The sequence below is a fragment of the Notamacropus eugenii genome, chromosome 5 (genome assembly GCF_028372415.1).
Source record: "Notamacropus eugenii isolate mMacEug1 chromosome 5, mMacEug1.pri_v2, whole genome shotgun sequence".
Taxonomy (NCBI): domain Eukaryota; kingdom Metazoa; phylum Chordata; class Mammalia; order Diprotodontia; family Macropodidae; genus Notamacropus; species Notamacropus eugenii.
Window position 1 is genome coordinate 20,180,874 of NC_092876.1, and position 22,957 is coordinate 20,203,830.

Below are 22,957 nucleotides of genomic sequence, written 5' to 3' on the forward strand. Positions count from 1 at the left end.
AGGAATATAGCATCAAGGTCAGATACCTAATGGATGGTAAATTATTTAACTTGAAAAGGTGACAAGCAAAGACCAAAGTGAATGGAGAATTGGTGCAGGAAAATGATTGTCCACTGAATGAAGCTTCTGAGACTGAGATGCACCAGAATATGAATCCGTTATCTGCCACTTGTAAAAATTTAGACCTGACCATTGAACATCAAAAAAAAGAGAGGAAATTGTCACTTTCCAGGGACAGCAGGTTCTGGACATACACATCATTTAGAGCTAAAAGAAAGACTCCAGAATTTATCTAGTCCAACCCTCATCAACTTAGAAGAGGAAAGTGAAACCCTGAGAAGGGATCTGCTTAACACTCACATAACCTTTATAACCGACCCCAACCCCTTTTGATAAAAATCAATACTCATTTCTGGGAAAAAATGGATTTTATTTAAACTAGAAAGAAAGCCTTTACCTAAAACCATCAGAAAGCTATACTTGTAATAGTGGTAACCTAGAAGTCTTTCCACTAAGATCTAAGGTTCAAGGATGACCACTGTCATGAATAATATTCAATACTGTATTGGAAATCCTAGAATAGCAATAAGAGAAGAAAAAGAAATGAAGGAATCAGACTAGAGAAGGAAGTAATACAAATATCTCTCCTGTGGATGATATGATGATATCCACAGAAAATTGCAAAGATGGAAGGAACTAAAAAGTTCATTGAAATAATAATTTTAGCAAAATAGCAGGATATAATGTAATCTCACACAAATCATCAGCATTCCTATGTATCTCCAACAAAACCCTGTTAAAGGAGAGAGTAAGCGATACCCCATTTAAAATAACTGTGGACAGTATAAAATTCCTGTGGGCACACCTGCCAGAAGAAGTCCTAAAAATACATTAATATGAATATAAAATAATTTATACAAATAAAATTAGATTGAAATAATTAGAGTGATATTAAGTCTTCATGGGTTGGCATGGCAAATACAATAATTATGCCAATTTTACATGAGCTAATTTATATCTTCAAGGGTATCCCAGTTAAATTTATCAAAACCTTATTTTATTGAGAAAGAAAAAAAATCACAAAATTTATTTGGAAGAACAGAAGGTCCACAATATGAACCGAAGAAATAAAAAAGTAATGTAAAGGGAAAAGGTTCAGCAGAACTTTATCTTAAAAATTGTATTATAAGGCAGTAATTATCAAAACCATCTTGTACAGGCTAAGAATTAGTAAGGTAGATGAATAAAATATAGTAGACGTACAATTTACAGTAGCAAAGAAACAAAGGAACTTCGCATTTGACAAGTGTAAAGACTTAAGATTTTGGGACAGGAATTCAATTATCTGGTAAAAATTTTTGAGAAAACCAGAAGGAAATATGGCAGAAATTATGCACAGATCAATATTTTACATTATTTATCAAGATAAGGTCAAAATGGATACATGACACTTATTTGAAGGGAGATACCAGAAAACTTGAAGATCATGAAATATGCTAATTATTAAACTTATGGACAGGAGAACAATGTATGGATAAACAAGTGATAAGGAAGAGAGTGAGGTGTGAAAAATGTAATTTTGATTAGGTTAAATTAGAAAGGTTTTGTACAAATAAAAGCAAAGTAATGAAGATCAGAAGGAAAGCAGAGAATTGGTGGGGGGATATCACAGGAGGCTGGAGTTGAATTCATTCAGCAGCACCTGGCTGCAGTATTTTGGGGTCCCAAACACCCCAAACCTCAACATTTTGTTCCCTGACCTGATCATATATATTGTTGAGAAATATGTCTATTGATCAGTTCCCATTCAGCAGACACATAAGTCTCCTTGCTTTAGTCTCTCAGGCCTCCTGTTCAGGTCTGCTTTGTTTTTCTCATCTTTATGAGACACTTAATCCAGAGGTGACAGGACTGGTAAAGTGTTGTCCTTCTATGGTTCTGGGTCCAAGGGAAAGGTCAAGGCTGGGGAGCCTGGCATGTCCGTGTGGCTCTTGCTTGGCTCTCTGTGGATGCTGCAGAATCTTCTTTTCCTAGCTTATCCCTTCCCGTGTTTGTCAGGATGGTTTTTGCTGAGGCTGACAGCAAGAGTGGGATCCTGCTGGTCTGGTTTCCCCCAAGAAGTGGAACACGTTTTATCAGACGTTTATTTTTATTCTTTGGCTTTTTAAAATCTTTTAAACGTGTTTGGTGTAAACAAGAGACTCAGGGTTTTGTTTTCTGACCCCTCCCCCGCTGGCTGTTGGGTTATTTTTAACTTTCCCTCAAAGTCCTGAGTCTGGTTTCTCTTTCTCGCCTCCTCTCACGTTAAAGTGAGTCCTAGACTCAGATTTTGGCTCCTTCATCCCTTTTTAGTTTTTACTCTAAGTATTTAACCTTCCTCTTCCTCTTCCCCTCAGTTCCCTGTCACGTGCAATCCCTGTTTTAAATTCTCATTTCCGGGGCCTTTCCCTCCAAGTCTTTTCCCGACTTCTCTTCTATCTTAGGTCTTTCTGCCCACCCCGCCTCTGCCTCTCGCATTCCTGACACTTGGCCCCAGTTAATCATTGAGGTTTCTCGGTCTTTCTGGAGGCGGGAATCCTTTCCGCGTGACTCTTTCCGCTTCCGACTTGTAAAGAGCGTCTGCCGTTGCCTAGGAGACCACGTCCCGCAGAGGATTCTGGGAAGATGGCGGCGTAAGTCGGCTTGCTGCAAGCTCTCCCACTATCCCTCCGCCCCAGAGATCAAAGAGCAGGTTCGAGCGGACCCGGAGCCGGGACCAGGTGAGAGTCCGGGCCCAGCGGGGGGAGCCCCGAAGGGAAATCCCGCGAGATTTCCTCCGCCGGGCCGGGCCCCCCGGGAACTTGTATCGGGAGAGGGAGGGGAGGGGGGGGAGCCCAGGGAGACCCCCCCCCCCAGGACAAGGAGCGGGAGACCCGGATGTGGGGGAGGGGAGCTTGTCCGGAGGAGCGTAAGACCCGGGGATTCCGCGAGGACGGGCCGGAGTCTGCCCGCGGCCTCGGACGTGCCCGCCTCCTTCACGGCCCGAGGAAGCCTCGAGGACGTCGGATCCTGACCTGGATCCGCGGCCGAAGCCCCCGCGCGTGGGGGTCTCTCGGTCCGTGGGGGTCTCTCGGTCCGTGGGGGTCTCACGGTCCCGTGGGGGGGGTCTCTCGGTCCGGGGGGGGTCTCTCGGTCCGTGGGGGTCTCACGGTCCCGGGGGGGGTCTCTCGGTCCGGGGGGGGGTCTCTCGGCACGTGGGCATCTCTGGGTCCCGGGGCATCTCTCGGTCCCGGGGGGTCACTAGGGGAGTCCACGGTCCGTGCGTGGGACGGGAGTCCGGTCCTGTGGGCTCCGTGGGATCCCGCTTTGTGGAAGGAGAATTCGGTGAGAAATGGCCGGAGCCGCCGGGTCAGGGTCGGTCCGAGCGCACGGACCGGACCGGGCTCCGCAGGGACGGGGCCTGCGGGGAGACCCCGGAGGAGAGGAGGGGGGATGGCCGCGGGTTCTGACGGTCCGGCGCCGGTTGGGACGCGGTGGTTCCGGGGTGTTGGGCATCCTGGAGGCGTCTCTGCTCGTGTTGTAAAAGAGGAAAAGTGAGGCCAGGAGGGTCAGGTGACGTGTCCAGGGTCTCACGGCTGGTGTCTGAGGCGGAATTTGAACCTAGGTCTTCCTGACTCCAGACCAGGCGTGTTCGGTGCTTAATGGATGTTGATCGATTGTCCTGATCAGCCTTATGGGCTGAAGGCAGCTTGGAGGTGGGTGAAATCTGTGAGGTTCCTTCTTCATCTGAGAGCCCAGGAGCCTTGGTGCCGTGAGCCCCTTCTGCCCCAGCTCAGCTTTACTTCTCAGTACCCAGTGGGCAGGGACTGGGGTCCCCAGAGCCAGGGAATTGTTGGCCACCTCCTAAATGACTGAGGACCTGGAACTCGGTTCTCAATTCCTCTTACCTTTCCCAGTGAATGAATGAATGAATGAATGAATGAATGAATGAATGAAGTGGAAAAGTCAGTTATCCAGCTCTTCATTAATATATGCCAGGATCTGCAGTAAGTGCTGTAGTCTCTAGGACCAGAGGGCACATCTGCCCCCATTAGCCCAGCTAATTACAGATGCTGGCCTTTGGAAATCCTTTCCTGAAATCCAAGTATTTTTGATTCCTGAGTCCCTGACCCAAGACGGAATGGGAGTGTGGGGGTTGGGTTATCACCCCTCCTCCCACCTCTGACCTTGCTCCATTCTCTTTATTAGCATTTGTTACTCCCTCACCCCTTCCTATCAAGTCATGGATTCTGGAATTCCGTGTTCCCCTTCCTTTTTCTGGGCCTTTCTTCCTCCTCCCTCTCACCATTCCTCTTCTTCTTACATCTCACCCTTCTAGCTCTTGGTGGATGGACCATCATGGTGATGACATCTCAGTCCTCTTGGAGAAGGAAGGACAACCAGCAACCAGCCAGGCTGGACCAGAAGGGATTGGGGCTACTCTTGACCACTGAGACTCTCCCAGGTCTTTAGGCTGCCCCCAACATTCACCCAAGTTCTTTCTAGTCCTCAAAGCCCAGATTCCCTCTTTTGTCTTTGTTTTCTTCTGTGAGAAGCCAAGAGCCCCTCCCTTTGCCTTCTAGTTTTGTTGGGGGATCTGATGGAATGACAGATTTTAGAAATGCTATTGTTTCTCCAAAAAATTTACCCAGACCCAGTTTCTACCCACCCCAGTCTCTGAATTTTTCCGTTTGTGTGGGGTTAATAGCCCAGTTATTCTGTTTCTCAGTCAGTAGTCCCCCTCTCTGAAAATTCCTGGACTTGCCAAAAAAAACCACTCCTTGCCTTTGCTGAGTTTACACTCCATTGGATTGTTGGGGAGTTCTCTGTGGGTTCAGTATTTCAAGATCTCTGAACATCAGAGTTAGCCTGGATATTGAAAATATTCCAAGCCATTAATATCTCAGTGACTTTCTGAAGGTGTCCCTTCAAGCCTGGGTCTGGAAGAGTGGGAATTGACTGAAAATAACTGAGCCCTAACTTCCTTTCAGCACTATATCCACTGAACTGCTAACTCCAAATATGAAATGCCCAGGTCTCCCTCACTTTGAAAAGACCTTCCCTTAACCTTCTCATCCTTCAACTAGCCTCTTTCCTCCTTTTCACCGGTAACCTCTTAGACAAAGCTCCCTCTACTGGATGGTCTCTCCTTTTCCCATCCTCTACTCCCTTCTCCAACATCTGCAAATCATTCAGGCAGCTAAAAGCAGTGGTGTCCTTATTTGTAAAGACCCTGGCCCAGGGATGGGGAACCTGTGGCCTTTGATTGTTTAAAATTAAGAAGTAGTTTTCACTTATTGAAATTATTCATAGTACTTAGATTTTTACAAAAAATGTAGATTTTCAAGTATATCTAATTGAGGTTTCTTGAATGGAGGCTTTGATTAGACCCAGCTGTAGCCCCTTCACTGACTTTTTCCTGACTTCTCTGTAGCATTTATCATTGTAACCAATCTTCTCTGGTTGGATAAACACGTCCTTGAAGATTCCTCTCCTGGTTCTTCTGCTGCCTGTGGAACTGATACCCAAAAGATCCATAAGTCCTCAATAAGTCCTTCCTCTGATCTGACCTGGTCTCCTTTGCTCCCTGCCCAGCTTCTTCCCTTCCCATGTGGTTGACTTTCCTTCATTCCTGGGCCTGCTCTTTTGTAGCTAAGTATCAGTCTCCTGCATGATGGGAACTGCCTGGATGAAACAGTGGGTTGTGCTGGACCTCAGGTAGACCTGTGTTCAAAAACTGCCTTAGATACCTGCCAGCTGCTTCAGGTCACTCAATCTCTTAGCCTCAGTTTCTTCATCTGTATGTTTGAGACACTGCACTGGGGAACAGAGGAGAAACAGTATCTTGTCTTAAGCAAATTGAAGTTAGTTTTGGGTTATTCCTCAGTCTAGAGGTCATAAGAACCTCCTAGACAGAAATAAAAATAATAATAGCTCACCTTTTTATTGCACACATGGGATAGGAACTGCCAAGCACTTGACCAATGGAATGTGTAGAGCAGCCTTTGAGGGGAGGTGCCATTGTTCTCCCCACTTTATAACTGAGGAAAGTGAGACAAACAGGTCTAGTGACTTGCCAAGAGTCACACAGTGCCTGAGGTCAAATGTGAACCCTTGGTTCTTCCTGACTCCAGGCCCAGGCCTCTCTCCCTTGTTCCAACTAGCTGGAATTCCTCCCAGAAGATAATGTAGCTTTAGCCCCCTGGTAATTACCCTGTGGTTAGAACCTCAAGGGAAGAAGGGCAAATAGAGTCATAATTAAGGGTTCTATCAGCCTCAGTCCATTTGGGGAGGCTGGGCAGCCACTTTCTTCATTGGGTAATAGAGACAGGAAGTTAGGTGATTTGGGTTTGGGGAGAATGTTAACCTTAGTGTCCGAACTTGCAAAGTTTATTTTGGTGGGGATTTTTTCCCTTGTTCAGAATGTCTGGTGTGACCAAGGGAGGTAGGTCTCTAGTTATTGTCAGAATATCTCGGTGGAGACTGCCCAGTTATTGGAGGTCTCCTTCATGATAGAATCAGTGGGGTCATGTTTTAAAAAAAAAGCCCAACTGAGAGTCTGTCTCTGTTTTCATAGCCCTGTAGGGAAGCTGTTTCTTTGACATCTAAGGTAATTTTCTGGAGAGAAGCTATGTCCCCCAATTTCAGTTTGTTTCTTCCACATTAGCAATGTAGAAGTCATCCCTGATTCTTTCCTCTCTCTTGGTTCCCTTTCCCCATAGAGCATTAGTTATTGAATTTTCTTGATTATCCTTTTAATTTGTCTGAGTCTGAATGTGGTATATTGTTATCTCCAATGCCTTTCCTTTTTTTCTTTCTAGAACTGTCTCTCTCTTTTATATCCACTATTTTGCTGAACCACTTTGGAATACTGACTACAGAAAGAATTCTCTCTAATTGGGACAAGTAAACAAAACTGTCCTTGTGAGCCACCTCCACTTAAAAGATGGGACTATGAACTTAACTGGATTGACTTAAGTAACTCAGTAGGCACTGGAGGGTGGGGGGGTGAGGGCTGTGGAAGGGGAGGGAAAATCTACTCTGAAGGTGACTAAACTTCTATCCTCCCCACATCACTTCCTTTCAGTAAATTCAGTAAAAATCCCATAATATTTATATGTGATTAAAGATGCATCTGTTTCCTCTTTAAGAACTCTACAGAACTGGGCCCCAGCCCCCTCTCCAACTTGGTTACACACAGCTCTTCCTCACACAGCACTGAGCAGCCAAACTGGCCTCTTGGCTTCTCCCTATTGGTGATGCTCCATCCCAGGCATTGTCTTTATCCTGATTGTTGCCAGGTTTAGAATGCATCCCTCTCTTAAAATCCCTGAATTTCCTGGAAAGGCTCAAAAAAAGCTTTTCAGTTCTCAACTGAGCAGTCAGTTTTTCCACCAAGCCTAGTAAGTTTATAGGTATCTGTGTAAATATATGAATACACAAATCAGTAGGTAACTAGGTATATGCCTTCCTTTCGCTTTATTTTTCATCCTCAAACTTTCCCTTTCCTCTCCAGTTGAGGAAATGAGACCCTCAGTGTTCTCCCCCTCTGCTCCAGGCCCTGAAGGATGAGGGTCAGTCTACCCCAAGGCCTCACTGCCCAGCCCACAGAGCCCTCCCTGCCCACTACTCCTCATTGCCAGATAAGGTCTCTGAAGGTGGATACTGGCTTTACTTTTGTAAAAAACAAAAACAAAAAGGTACCTGAAGGATCAGTAAGGATTCTGTGCTGGGGTATTATGCCCCCCTCACACCCAACAGCAATCCCAGGTCTGTCCTTCTCTGGTCTCCTTCCTCATTTCCTGCCATCCCCCAGGATTAGCATGTCCTGCTTCCTGCCTCTCTGCCCTTACTATTAGAATTCAGGTTTTGAGCAAAGGAAGAGAAAGAGTTGGGCCTCCCAGGGCATGGAATCAAATTACTAAATGAGATAACAGCCAAACCCCTAGATTTAGAGGGAGGTGGGAAGGATTATATCAGTAGATAAAGTTTATAAAGTGAGGTGTAAGAGGAGTTGGGACCCAGGGGTTGTGATGTCCTGGTCCCAACTCCCCATTAGGATCCACCTGTATTCCCGTGAGAGAAGATTTCTTGGCAGATGAAAGCAAGACAGAAGGAAGGAGCCTTTTGGTGTTAACACTGGAATATGTAAGGTCAGGAATGGAGATGGGCCAAGGTGGCAAATGTCTCCAGTTTGGAGGAGAGCTCAGTGGGGGTGGGCAGGTCTGGGCCCAGGCTGTAGTGAAGAAAGGGGGTGTTAGAGGGGAGGGAATCAGGGAGGGGGAATGTCTGAGAGAACCAGGAGGGATTTAGGCTGGGCATATCCTTGTGGGGAGATGTGTGTATTGCGGGGAGTGCTGGAAAACCAGGAGGTTCTTCTGATGAGGTCTGGAGTCACAGAGAAGGAGGAGGGAGGGAGGTGGTAGAGAAATGGGGGAGGGGAGCTCCGACATGACCAGCCAGATAGGTGGGAGCCCTGGTGGAATTCTCTCCCTGGGGTGAAGTTTGGAACCCTGAGAGGAGGGGAGGGGAGAAGAGGGTTCAATTTAGAAGATGGACAGGAGGGCTGGACAGGACTCTTGGGATTAGAGCAGAGCAGGTTGGCTGGGAAAAGAAGAAGTAGGTGGTGAGATCTCTGCCCTCTTTGGAGCTAGGGTCTCTCTGCCCTCTTTCTTTGTAGCTAAGGTCTCTATGCATTCTTCACAGAGCCCTTCATGTTCCCTGGAACTCCCTTGGAAGGGAGATGTCTTTGCTCTATTCCCTTGGTGTGAAATCTGTTTCCATTTTATTTTGGAAAACAACTCCCTGCTGCCCTCCTCCTGAGGTGGAGTCTCTCCCCTGAAGGCAGAGCAGGGCCTTTATAACCATTCTGAGAGCTCCCCCTCCCTCATTCTTCGCAAGTCAGCATGCACCCTGAGAGGAGAAGGCAAAGCCAATGTCTCTCCCACCCTGAGGTTCGTCTCCCTCCCCAGGTCACCTTGCAGAGGACCACAGCCTATTCCTACATGAGAGACTAAGGACAATGTTTCCTATGGGCCAGAAACCTTCATCCCAGGTGAGTGCAGTCCCTCCACATGCCTGACCAGCAACAGCATATCTGTAATCCAAGAGAGCGGAGGAAGCTTTATCCTGTTAGAGGTGGGTTGTTCTTTACACTCCTGTCAGCAGAGAAGAAATTCTCCTCCTGATTCAGCTCATATCCTCCTGCCACAGGCCACACCAACCTGCCTGGGTCTCTGTGAGTCTCTCTCATTGGCCATTTCTTACATCAAGTCAATAAGCATTTAGAAAGTGGCTCCTCTGTGCCAAACACTGTGCTTAAGTATTGGTTGTGCGAAGAAAGTTTAAAAAATTAACAGTCCCTGTTCTCCACAAACTCATTCTAATTGGAGAAAACATGGCAGCATCTGTGTGCAAACAAGCTTTGTTGGGCATGGATGGGACGCACTGTGAGAGGGAAGGGACCAGATATAGCTTGTTTTCAGGAGGGGAGATGTTAGTTGGGATGTGAAGGATGGCAGGAGCCCCAAGTGAGGTGGGAGGACATTCCAAGCATGAGAAACAGCCATTGGGAAGGCACAGGGTCAGGGGATGTAGAGTCTTGTTCAAGGACCAGCCAGAAGGCCAGAGTCCCTGGGTCAGAGAGAAGAGGACCAAGATAGAAGAAGAATGAAAAGGGTTGAGGGGCTGGTTACATTGTGTGTGTTGCATGCCGGGAGCCATATCAGTATTATCTCCTTTGATCCTTTTGTGAGAATTAAAAGGGTCCCTGCTAGGGACAGGCAGAATATGGGAGTCCAGGTTACACACAGACAGTGTGCTGTGGTTTATTTATCCACTCAGGAGCATGACATACTCCCTGATGGACATGTGTGTCTTTCACTTCCACTGAGGACTCAGAGATCAGCTTTCCTCCTGAGGTACATGACGCATCCTGTGGGTAGGATCCCTGAGATCTTGTAGGCAACCTTATGAAGATGTTTTGGGTCACATCAGGTTAGGAGACAGAGAGAGGGAAAGGAACATTTTCAGGAAAAGAAAGTGTGGATTTAGAGTTAGAGTTAGGAAGGTCTGTCACAAGGGTCTTTAGCATAGCTACTTATACCAGTCCAAAAAAAATGGTAGCTGCTTGATTAGTCAGGAAAGTAAGCAACATTGGCTAAGCCCTTTGTGTCTTCTTAGACAGAATAACAGGACAGGAAGTAAGTCCTGAGTTTTCTCAAAGAGATTGGGGGAAGGAAGGTAGTGAAGGGGCCATTGACCTCTACCTCAGGACATCCAGTACAGCATCCAGTGGAGTGAGTTATGGTTCGTCCAAAATTCATTTTTAAAAACCATTACCCTCTTTCTATGTGAAAGCCTCAGTGGTCAGATTTGGGGGACATTAAAGCAAAAGGTGTGAGTGTGCTTTCTAGACTTAATGAAGGAAAGGGATTGGGGGAGTGGGGTGAGCAGAGAGCAGCAGTCACAGGATACAAGTTGGGGTGATTTAATTGAACTCTCTCCAGTCAGGAGACAGGGCCTCTGGGGGAGGGCTCTGGAGGGCTGAGTGAGGCAGGAATCATGACCTGAAGGTGGCATCAGAGGCCACTTTTGATCTCTGAAGCCTAGTCAGTCAGATTACAGGTAGGACATCTGACCTCTTAGCTCAGACCTTCCTGGGAACTGCAAGCCCAGCACAGGATTTTTAGGAGACATCTACATGTCAAGGAAGAGGGTTGCTTCTGCCAGCCAGGGAGTCTGCCAGATTGAGGAGTGCAAGCCAGAATTTGCCTAGAAATGTGGGCCATATGGAAAGCAGAAGAGAGCCTTTCTGAGAGGGTTCAGCAGTCTCTTTCTTCCTCAGTCCTGAAGCCCCAGGATCATCTTCTTCCTCCATTCACACTCATGGCTAGAAATTCAGGCTGCTGCCTTCTCTAGTCCTATTCCTGATCTCTCTCAGCTGCAATGCCGTGGCCATGGCAATGACCCCTACTCTTCTTTGACCCTGTCCTAGGGCACCCACTTCTTCTCCAAGGCTCACATTGTGCCTGGGCCAAAATGTAAAACACTGGTTCCTCCTGAGAGCTCCCATTCCCTCATCTGTCCTTCAACTCCTGTTCTACCTCTTTCACTATATTTTGGAACTGAGTCCCTTGTGCTTCTGACGGGAAAGACTGCCAGATTAAAACTCTGGCAATAGGCTAATCCAAAGAAGTGAGCCCTCTTCTTTGAGGTCCTGGCTGCAAATGGAGCTAAATGTGTCCTAAACTAAATTATGATATGGTCTCCTGTGAAGTCACATGGGTACTTGTGATGTTTTACCCTCTGTCAGTGGGTCATGCCTTCATAAAATGTACTCTTAACATTTGATATAAAGGCCACATGTTCAGCAATTATTATAAAGATAACAGTAAAGAACATGATTGCCTTAAAATGACACTCTCCTGGTATCTGAATGCAGTCTCCAGGGGTGGGCAGCCTGCAGCATGGACGGCCACATGGGACTTCTGGATCCATGAATGCAGTTTTCAACTAAATCCCATTTTATAGGACAAATTTGTCAGATTTGGCAATTAAAGCATCAATGCTAAATTTGCAAGGGGCCCTTTCAAGAAAGGGAGGATGAAATCTAACTTGGGTAAAGAGATAGGGAGTGAGTAGAGGGCAGCAAGGTGGCCCAGTGCATAGAACCCTGGGCTTGGAATCAGGAAGACTCATGTGCATGAGTTCTAATCTGACATCAGATGGTTAATAGCTATGTTAAGTGCTGGGTCGCTTAGGCCACTTAACTGTGTTTGCCTTAGTTCATCATTTTAGCATGAGCAGGAAATGGTGTATCTTTGGTCAGAAAATCTCAGCTGAGGTCTAGAAAAGTCAGACACAACTAATACAAGTGAATAATGCCATGCCATGTGTTATGGCCTGGGAATTCAAACAGAAATGAAGAAAGATTGTCCTCTCCCCATAGAGATACTACTTTGAATGGAAAGGCAGCACACCAAAGGAAGAGATTTTGGGCACAAGACACTGGGACAGGGTGGCAAAGTCAGTGAGAAGTTCCAAAGTAGGGTAGTGCAAATGTGGACATATTTGGGCTGACCCTCTTCTTATGTAGGTGTTTGGAGGATGTGAGCTCACCCCATGGTGGGGAAGAGAGAATGTGGGAGAACGGGAAAGGAAAGAGATGTGCATGAGCTTCTGATGAGAACATGTTAGGGATTGCTCACATGGATTATCAATGAAGAAAAGCATGGCCTTTCTGTAGTAATTGTTCAAATTATGAGTGAATACAATGCACTGAAGAGTCGTGAGTCAGAACATCTAGGGAAAAGTATTAAAAAATCTTGGAAATCCAGAAAAATCAGAAAGAGAATAAAAAATTCTTTAATTGCTCAGAAGTTCCATAACAAAATTAAAGGAAAAGTAAAGGAAGCCGTATGTGACATATTTGAATACAAGATAAAAGAGATGTTTTAAATGAAATCAAAGTGATAAAAAGGTGAAGAGATTTTTATCCACAAAAAAAGTGAATTGCTCCACAATAATACATCTTCTTAACCAGTGAATCATACCATTCTCCTAGAAATGAGAATCATCAAATGCCAAGTGCCTTGGCTAAACACGTGTTTTACATGTACCAGATTGTGACAATAGATGGGCCTCCCAAGCATCAAAGGATTTGAAGAAGCAGTCAACTTTCTTGTACAGTCTCCATCAGTGTGCTTCTTCACTCATTCTTTTGACTCCCTAAACAACCCAAGCCCAGTGTTGATCCATAGTTGAAGCAGCATGATAAAATAATTTATTTTTCGTAAGTTTGCAATGTCTTTTTTATACATTAGCCTAATCTCTAACCCCACTTGATAAAACTTTACATTTTTAATGAAGTAAGGAACCTTCTTTTCCCCATATAATTAAATATTAAAATGAATGAATATCCCATGAACAGTTGAAAGCAATCATAAGGCAAAGAGAGAAGATGTTTAAGTATCACCCATCATACCCAGGGCCATCTCAACCCTTCAGTATAAGAGTAGAGAATTCTTCATTATTTGGCTGGAAACAGTCATACCACTCCAGTGAGGCCATGCTGTAAGTAATCTCCCTTTAGAAATCTTTTCATACTTGTCTCTTCTTCATACTTTATTACAGACTTTACCAAATTGACTTGATAATTTTTGTTCACTCCTGAGAGATCACTGTCACTTTGTTGTTTTTTTCCTCCCAGAATCCATAGTCCTAACCAACTTCTCACAAACTCCTCATAAGAATATTAATATGTCACTTAGGACAGAGGTGGAGTTACACATGACCCCACTATCTCCCATATAGATTCTTGTGCATCACTAATAGAGTACATATCTTGTACCTAATTCCATCAGAAGTCTTGTCTAGTAAAACATTTTACTAGCTTTGATTCCATCATGATTATCATTTCAAATGTAAAATGTTTTTCTCTATATTCCATTGTGCTCTTAATAACTGATTTCAAGTGTTGGCTCTTTCACTTGTAAAAGTTGTCTGAGTGTTAGGGAAATTCTTTCTCTGGGCTTCAATTTCCCCATGAAGTGAATGAGAGTTGGACTAAAAGAATTCTGGAGTCTCTTTGAGCTCTAAATCATGTGACTTTTGATGGTTTAGGAGGTGGTGACATTGAAGGATGTGGTTGTGGACTTCACTAAGGAGGAGTGGGGCCTCTTGGAACATTCTCAGAAAGAACTGTATAAGGAGGTCATGCTGGAGAATGTCCAGAACCTGCTGTCCTTGGGTAAGGACCATTTCCTTTCTTTCCTTGATGTTAATTTTCAGGTGTAAATTTTCACAAGTTGCAGAGAATAGATCCATATTCTGGTGTATCTCAGCCTCAGAAACTTCACTGAGTGCACACTCTTTTGTGTGTACCATATCTCGATTGGTCTTGGCTTGTCACTTTTTCAATTTAAATAATTTACCACCTGTCAGCTGTCAGACCTAAATGCCATATTCCTCTCTGTGAAGATTTCTAACAACTTCACTGAAAATTTCATGCCTAAATGAGTGGGAGGGGATTCTGGCAGCGTGGTAGAGTAGGACAAGAAATCCTTGGCTCTCCAAAAATCTCGTTAAAGGAAGAAAAGGAATTGCCCCAAACTCTAGACAGTATAAAATACCTGGGAGTCCACCTGCTAAAAAAAACCCAGATACTAAACTCTTCTCCCATGGAGAATCACTCTAATCTGTTGACATGAAATCTGGTACCCATCTTGAGTTGTCCCTGTTGCTTTTGTTCAATGTGAATGGTTAGGTTGGAGTAAATAAGTCTTTTGAGTCCAGCCCTCTGTGGTGTACAGCTCCTTTCTCACTCTCACAGCCTGTCTGTCTCTTCCTTATGCTGATACAGTCTCTTAAATGCATGTGTTTGGTATCAGAGTACACAAGTTGCGTTTCAGCTGGTAATGCCAAGGTCATGAGCCAGATAAACCTCCACTAACCATTGCTATTGCATATGCTTATGTGTGCATATCTTTTGCTGTATAGATATTTGATTGTTTGTTTTCTTCAGATTTAGAGAGTAGGTTCGAAGAAAATGAAGTGACTAGAAATCTTGGAAGTTTTCTGGAAAAACATGTCCTGCACAGATTCATGAGTGATGGTCCCGAGGACTTCAACTTGGGAGAAGTCCATGACACTAATATCAAGTTAGATGAAAATCCCAAAACTGACTGTGAATTCAATGAAATTGGAAAGAGATTCAGACAGTCTTGTATCCTAAATCACTGTAACAATATGACCTCAGGGAATGACTGTGTTCAGAGTGGCACTAGCAGGAGCAAACTTGCTTCCCACCAAAGAGTCCACAGTGGAGAGAAACCTTTTGAATGTAATCAGTGTGGAAAGGCTTTCAGAACAAGCGCCTGTGTTGTTGCTCATCAAAGAATCCATAATGGAGAGAAACCTTTTCAATGTATTCAATGTGGAAAGACTTTCAAATACAGGAAAAGTCTTGCTGCACATCAGAGAATCCATACTGGAGAGAAACCTTATGAATGTAATCACTGTGGAAAGGCTTACAAAGACAGGAGCGGTCTTGCTGCACATCAGAGAATCCACACTGGAGATAAACCTTATGTATGTCATCAATGTGGAAAGTCTTACAGTGCCAAATCCAGTCTTGTTGTACATCAGAGAATCCATAGTGGAGAGAAACCTTATGAATGTCATCAATGTGGGAAGACTTACAGTGCTAGCTCCAGCCTTGTTGTACATCAGAGAATCCATACTGGAGAGAAACCTTATGAATGCCCTCAATGTGGGAAAGCTTACCGTGGCAGAAACAGTCTTGTTGCACATCAGAGAATCCACACTGGAGAGAAACCTTTTGAATGTCATCAGTGTGGAAAGGCTTTCAGAGACAGGTACCATCTTGCTGATCATCAAAGAATCCACACTGGAGAGAAGCCTTATGAATGTCATCAGTGTGGAAAGGCTTACCGTGGCAGCTCCAGTCTTGTTGCACATCAGAGAATCCACACTGGAGAGAAACCTTTTGAATGTCATCAGTGTGGAAGTGCTTTCAGAGACAGGTACCATCTTGCTGACCATCAAAGAATCCATACTGGAGAGAAGCCTTATGAATGTAATCAATGTGGAAAGTCTTTCACACACAAGGGAAATTTTACTGCACATCAGAGAACGCACACTGGAGAAAAACCTCATGAATGTAATCAATGTGGAAAGGCTTTCCTAAGGAGGCAAAATCTTGTTATGCATCAGAGAATGCATACTGGAGAAAAACGTTATAAATGTAATCAATGTGGAAAGACTTTAACTACCAGGAGTAGACTTGGGGCCCATCAGAGAATCCATACTGGAGAGAAACCTTATGCATGTAATCACTGTGGAAAGGCTTTCAGAACAAGCTTCCATCTTCTTGTTCATCAGAGAATCCACAGTGAAGAGAAACCTTTTCAATGTAGTCAGTGTGGAAAGACTTTTCAAGACAGGAGTCGTCTTGCTGCACATCAGAGAATCCATACTGGAGAGAAACCTTATGAATGTAATCAGTGTGGAAAGGCTTTCACTACCAGGAGTCACCTTGGGTCACATCAGAGAATCCACACTGGAGAGAAACCTTATGAATGTAGTCAGTGTGGAAGGATTCTCAGTACCAGGAGTAAACTTGAGGCCCACCAGAGAATTCACACTGGAGAGAAACCTTATGGATGTAATCACTGTGGAAAGGCTTACAAAGACAGGAGCAGTCTTGCTGGACATCAGAGAATCCATACTGGAGAGAAACCTTACGTATGTCATCAGTGTGGAAAGGCTTACAGTGGCAGCTCTAGTCTTGTTGTACATCAGAGAATCCACACTGGAGAGAAACCTTTTGAATGTCATCAGTGTGGAAAGGCTTACAGTGGCAGCTCCAGTCTTGTTATACATCAGAGAATCCATACTGGAGAGAAGCCTTATGAATGTGATCAATGTGGAAAGGCTTTTACTACCAGGAGTCAACTTGGGGTCCATCAGAGAATCCACACTGGAGAGAAGCCTTATGAATGTAATCAATGTGGAAAGGCTTTTACACACAAGGAAGATTTTACTGCACATCAGAGAACCCACACTGGAGAAAAACCTTATGAATGTATTCAGTGTAGAAAGACTTTTGTAAGGAGGCAGAATCTTGTTATGCATCAGAGAATCCACACTGGAGAGAAACCTTATTTATGTAATCAGTGTGGAAAGGCTTTCACTACCAGGAGTAAACTTGGGGCCCATCAGAGAATCCACACTGGAGAGAAACCTTATGGATGTAGTCACTGTGGAAAGGCTTACAAAGACAGGAGTAGTCTTGCTGTACATCAGAGAATCCACACTGGAGAGAAACCTTATGAATGTCATCAATGTGGAAAGGCTTATAGTGGCAGCTCCAGTCTTGTTGTACATCAGAGAATCCACAGTGGAGAGAAACCTTTTGAATGTCATCAGTGTGGAAAGGCTTTCACTACCAAGAGTCACCTTGGGTCCCATCAGAGAATCCATTGTAGAAAAATGTTATGAATTCCATCACTTTGGAAAGGATTTCAGAGACAGGGATAGTCTTGCTTTACGTCATGGAATCGACACTGGGCATAGAAGAATTAAAATGAATGGGAGAAATCATAAAACAAAACAAAATGTCATACAAATCTTATGGATGTAATCAGTGTTGAAAGACTTTCAGATACTCCTCCCATCTTGGTACTGATCATGTAGTATAATACAATGTAATCAATGTGGAAAATCTTTCACACAGAACTACCATCTTGCTTTCCATCAGAAAATCCATACTAAAGAGAAACCTTATGAAAGTAATCAGTGTGGAAAGGCATTCATTACCAGGAGTCAACTTGGGGCCCATCAGAGAATCCTTACTGGAGAGAATCCTTATGAATGTCACCAATGTGAAAAGACTTTCAAAGACAGGGACAGTCTTCCTGGCCATCAGAGAACCCACACTGGAGAAAAACTTTTTGAATGTAATCAATGTAGAAACACTTTGTAAGGAGGCAGAATCTTGATATGCATCAGAGCGTCCACAGTGTAGAAAGTCCTTATGAATTCAGTCACTTTGGAAAGGATTTCAGAGACAGGGACAATCTTGCTTTCCATCAAGGAATCCACACTCGGCAGAAGCATTATGAATATAATCAATGTTGAAAGATTTTCCACTGAGGTAGAGTCTTGCCACCCAGCCATCAGAGAATCCACAGTGGCTAGAATGACTTTCAGAAAGAGCTCCCATCTTGCTGGACATCAGATGATCCACACTGCATAGAAGCCTTTTGAATATCATTAAAGGGAAATGATTCTGCACAGAGATGCATTCTTGCTACACACTCAGGAAGTCTATGGATGTAATCAATGTGGAAAGACTTTGATATGCTCCTCCCATCTTGCTACTGACCATGTAATTTGTTACGATATAATTAATGTGTAAGATCTTTCACACAAAACTACCATCTTGCTTTACATCAGAGAATTTACACTGGGGAGAAACTCCAAAATGTAATTATTCTAGAAAGTTTCACACAGTGATCCACTGTAGTTATATATATATTTAAAAAATGATATTGCAGAGAGAAGTCTTATGAATGTATTAAATGTGGAATGATTTCCCCCTGCTCTCAGATTTAGCTAGACATCATAGAATTTCCACTAGAGGTGAACGTCATGACTGTTCATGAATGTGTCAAAGCTTTTAGTTACCATTCTTAACATGTGTAAGAAGAGCTTCCACACTTGGGAGAAACCTCATGACTATAATCAAGGTAGTGATGCCTTTGGGCAACAATCATATCCTATTTCCCTTCTCAGAATTCTTATGAGATAGAAATCTGATCATTGTCATGAAGAAAGAAAGGCGTTCGGATGGAGTTCAAAGGTTCTTGAGGACTAGAGAAAACATTGTGGGGAGCAGTTCCCTGTGGTCTCAACATCACTTCTTACTTTCTGTGAGAGGATTCTTTGTCGAGAGAAGCCTCACCAATGTGCCCAGAGGGTCATGCTTTGCTCTGGAGGATGGTGATCAGTAGATAGCCTTCCTCCTACTGGAGTGAAGGTGGGAAGAACTTTCCCTTGAGGTTCTACTTGACTGTATTTGGAGAAATCATGCTGGAGACTTAGCTTTGGATCTAATTAACAAGGGAAGGCCTTTTGCTGCAGCCCAGACTGCATTAGACCTCCCACCAAAAGAGACTTCATTAAACATTCCCAAATTCCATCCTATACATAAAACCCTATACAAGTAATGTTTTTTTCTCTGAAGTCATACTATTTGCCATCTCTCCTCAATATTTCATGCCATTCATAAACTTCATTTCTTCAGCCATTCCTTCATTAATTGGTACAGTGTTTCCTGTTCTTTGTAGGCAGAAAAATTCTTTAAGTGTCTTGGTACCTATTGAACATCAGTTTCTGTAATGCTTTCTTTAAGGGGTTAGGTGAATTCCAGTTCAGCCTGTGGGACTTCTAGTTGTATATCACTGAGCAAGTCATGTCACCTAATGCTGCCTGAGTTTCCCCATCTGTAGAATGGGGATGATAAGGGCATCTACCTCCCAGAATTGAGGTGAAGACTTAATTAATCAATATTTGTTAAATGTTTTGCAAACATTAAATTAGTGTGGAAATGCTATTTTTATGTCTCTCATTCCTTGGCTCCTTAGTCTTATCATGGGCAAAAGAGAAAGGGAGGCAGAAAGAGATAGACACAGAGAGACAGTGAACTTAGCCAACTGAAATTTGCTTACATTGCTTAATACCACAGAAGAAACCCATTTTCTTCACCCAATTGCATTGGATGTTGTAAAACATACTCTTTTCTTGGAGACCTATTGATATTTTTTAAGGTAATGGACCATTTTCTTTTATGTTTTTTATTAATAATTTGTTTTCAGTTTTCTGCTATCACTTCCATAAGTCTTAAATATTCTCCCCCTCCCTCTCCTAGATGACTTGCAATCTTATGTGGGTTCTACACATAGATTCTTATTAAACACATTTTCACATTAATCATGCTGCATAGAAGAATTGAAATGAATGGGAGAAACCATGAGAAAAACCTTAACAAAACAACACACAAAAAAAATATTGTGCTTCATTCTGCGATTCAATTCCATAGTTCTTTCTCTGGATGTAGATGGCATTTTGCTTCAAGAATCCATTGGGAATGTTTCAGATCCTTGCATTGCTGTGAAGGGCTAAGTCTACCAGAAAAATCCCTCACACCTTGTGGTTGTTACTGTGTACAGAGTTCTCCTGGTTCTGCTCTTTTCAGTCAGCATCAGTTCATATAAGTCCTTCCAGGCCTCTCTCAAGTCTTGTTCATCATTTCTTATACCAAAATAGCATTTCATGACATTCATATACCACAACTTGTTCATCCATTGTCCAGTTGATGGACATCCCCTCAATTTCCAATTCTTGGCCCCCATCGAGAGAGCTGTTATAAATATTTTTGTACATGGGGGGACCCTTTCCCATTTTTATGGTCTCTTTGGCATACAGTCCTAGAAGCAATATTTATGGGTCAAAGGGCATGCATATTTTTGTAGCCCTTTGGGCATAGTTCCAAATTGGTCTCCAGAATGGTTGGATCACCTCACAGCTCCACCAGCAATGAATTAGTGTTCCAACTGTCCCACATCTTCTCCAACCTTTATCATCTTCTGTTTTGTCATGTTAGCCAATCTGATAGGTGTGGTGTGGTACCTTAAAGTTGTTTTGATTTGCATCTCTCTAATGAACAGTGATTTAGAGCATTTTTTCCTATGACTTTAGATAGCTTTAATTTCTTCCTCTGAAAACTGCTTGTTCATAACCTTTGCCCATTTCTGTTGAGGAATGATTTGTATTCTTGTAAATTTGACTCGCTTCTCTATATATGTTAGAAATAAAGCCTTTATCACAGTCACTAGTTGCAAAAATTCCCAATCTTGGTTGCATTGGCTCTAGGACGCCTTGTTTAGCTACTTACACACACCAGGAGATGAGCAGTGCCATCCTTAATAGGATGTTCAGCCACCCAGGGTCTTCCAAAATCTCACTGCTGCTTCCAGTGACACAATAGCCGTAGGACCTGGACCCCCTGTGTGACTGCAGTTCCCATTGCATCCACACTGTTGCTTCATCTGTCTATCACCACAAGACTTTGAGATTGGTAAAATGGCATGGGTGATGTATTCTGATTTGTGGCTAAATTGGATTTACGTGAGGCAGAGTTGCACAAAGTCATTGACCTCACCCTTTCCTCCACAGTCTTTGCAGTCCAGTGACAGGATAGAATCGAGGCTGGTTTGGGCTCAAAATGCAGTGAATGGTCTTGGTGTCTTTGATGGTCAGCCCAGCTCTAAGTGGTTCACAGCACCTACTTGAGCTGCCTTCATGGCCTTTTGAACAAATTGTTCTCATCCCTGCATTCCACCAGAAGAAGTCTTTACATGTTTGGGCTAGACACCTCCCTAATTTTCACCCATGGGTCTGAGACTCCTTGGTTACCCTCAACCTGGTTTATCCTTTCTGCCCAAATAATTTACCAGGGTGTGACTGCTGCACATGTTACTGCTTTTTGGAGGAACAGGTGGACACCAAAGGTGGAAAGCCACTGAGAAGGGGTTGGGAGCCTTCACAACAGAGGTACCAGTCTTCCCTGAACACACTACACCAGTAAATAGAAATGAGAGCTGGTTTTAGCGAAAAAAACAATCAGATAAACCTTTGGTTAATTTATTAGATAATAGGAAAGAAAGAAGAAAACCAAATGACCAGTATCAAAAATGGAAACAGTGAATATGCCACTGATGAGGAAGAAATTAAAGCCATAATTAGTAGCTATTTTGCCCAATTCTATAGAAATCTAGTGAAATGTATGAATATTTGCGAAAATATAAATTGCCCAGATGAACAGAGGAAGAAATAAAATAATTAAATAATCCCATTTTAGAAAAAGAAATCAGGCAAGTCAACAGTACACTCCCTTATTCTCCCAAAGATTTAAAGAACATTGAATTCCAACTCCATGGAGCGTATTTGGGAAAGCTAGCATAGGAAGAGTCTTCACCAAATTCCTTTTATGACACAAACAAGGTGCTGCTACCTAAACTGGGAGGAGCCAAAACAGAGAAAATTATACATCAGTTTCCCTAATGAATATTGATGGGAAAATTTTAAGTAAAATATTAACAGATTACAGCAGTTTATCACCAGGATATGCAACATCATCAGGTAGGATTTACACCAGGAATTCAGGATTGGTTCAATATTAGGAAAACTATTAGCATAATTGACCACATCAATAACAAAAGTAACCAAAATGAGATGATTACCACAGTAGATTCAGAACAGGCTTTTGACAAAATTAGGCATCCATTCCTATTAAAAACATTAGAGATGGCCTAGCGCTACCAGACCTCAAATTGTACTATAAAGCAGCAGTTATCAAAACCACTTGGTATTGGCTAAGAAACAGAGAGGTAGACAAGTGGAATAGACTTGGCCCTCAAGACGCAGTAGGCAAGGAATATAGCAACCTCCTGTTTGATAAACCCAAGGACCCCAGCTTCTGGGATAAGAGCTCAGTGTTCGACAAAAATTGCTGGGAAAACTGGATAACAGTGTGGCAGATATTAGGCATAGACCCATACCTGACACCATACACAAGAATAAAGTCCAAATGGGTACATGATTTAGGTATAAAGATTGATACCATGAATAAACTGGAGAAACTAGGAATAGTGTATTTATCAGATTTATGGAGAAGGGAAGAATTTTTTTTACTAAAGAAGAGATAGAAAGCATTATGAAATGCAAAATGGATCATTTTGATTTCATTAAACTGAGAAGATTTTGCACAACCAAACCCAATGCAACCAAAATCCGGAGGGATGTAGTAAATTGGGAAAGAATTTTTACAGCTAAGCTCGGGGATAAAGGCCTCATTTCTAGAGTATATAGAGAACTGACTCAAATGTATAATCATACAAGTCATTCCCCAATTGATAAATGGTCAAAGGATATGAACAGGCAATTTTCAAAAGAAGAAATTAAAGATATCTATAATCATATGAAAAAATGCTCTAAATCACTTTTGATTAGAGAGATGCAAATCAAAACAACTCTGAGGTACCACATCACACCTATAAGATTGGCAAACATGACAGAACAAGAAAATGATAAATGCTGGAGAGGATGTGGGAGAGCTGGAACACTAATTCATTGTTGGTAGAGCTGTGAGCTCATCCAACCATTCTGGAGAGCAATTTGGAACTATGCCCAAAGGGCTACAAAAATGCGCATACCCTTTGACCCAGCAATATCGCTACTAGGACTGGATCCCCAAGAGATCATAAAAATGGGAAAGGGTCCTACATGTACAAAAATATTCATAGCAGCACTCTTTGTAGTTGCCAAAAACTGGAAGTCAAGGGGATGTCCATCA

General features: G+C 43.2%; 1 protein-coding gene across 14 annotated transcripts; it reads left to right on the plus strand.

Annotated features, from left to right (window-relative positions):
- The first annotated feature begins 70 nt into the window (after positions 1-70).
- LOC140508329 (uncharacterized) lies at positions 71-19,156 on the plus strand. 14 transcript variants are annotated; one of them, XM_072616147.1, is made up of 6 exons: positions 71-2,759; positions 3,644-3,734; positions 4,358-4,483; positions 8,991-9,073; positions 13,642-13,768; positions 14,543-19,156. In XM_072616147.1, the coding sequence occupies exons 3-6, from the start codon at positions 4,378-4,380 to the stop codon at positions 17,038-17,040; spliced, it is 2,814 nt and encodes a 937-aa protein (XP_072472248.1). In that variant the 5' UTR covers positions 71-2,759; positions 3,644-3,734; positions 4,358-4,377; the 3' UTR covers positions 17,041-19,156. The 14 variants fall into 14 exon arrangements, with proteins under 14 accessions (XP_072472248.1, XP_072472252.1, XP_072472257.1 ...); XM_072616151.1 differs by lacking the exons at positions 3,644-3,734; positions 4,358-4,483 and adding exons at positions 6,840-7,004; positions 8,078-8,171 and having other exon boundaries at positions 73-2,759; XM_072616146.1 differs by lacking the exon at positions 71-2,759 and adding an exon at positions 3,200-3,363.
- Positions 19,157-22,957: the final 3,801 nt, after the last annotated feature.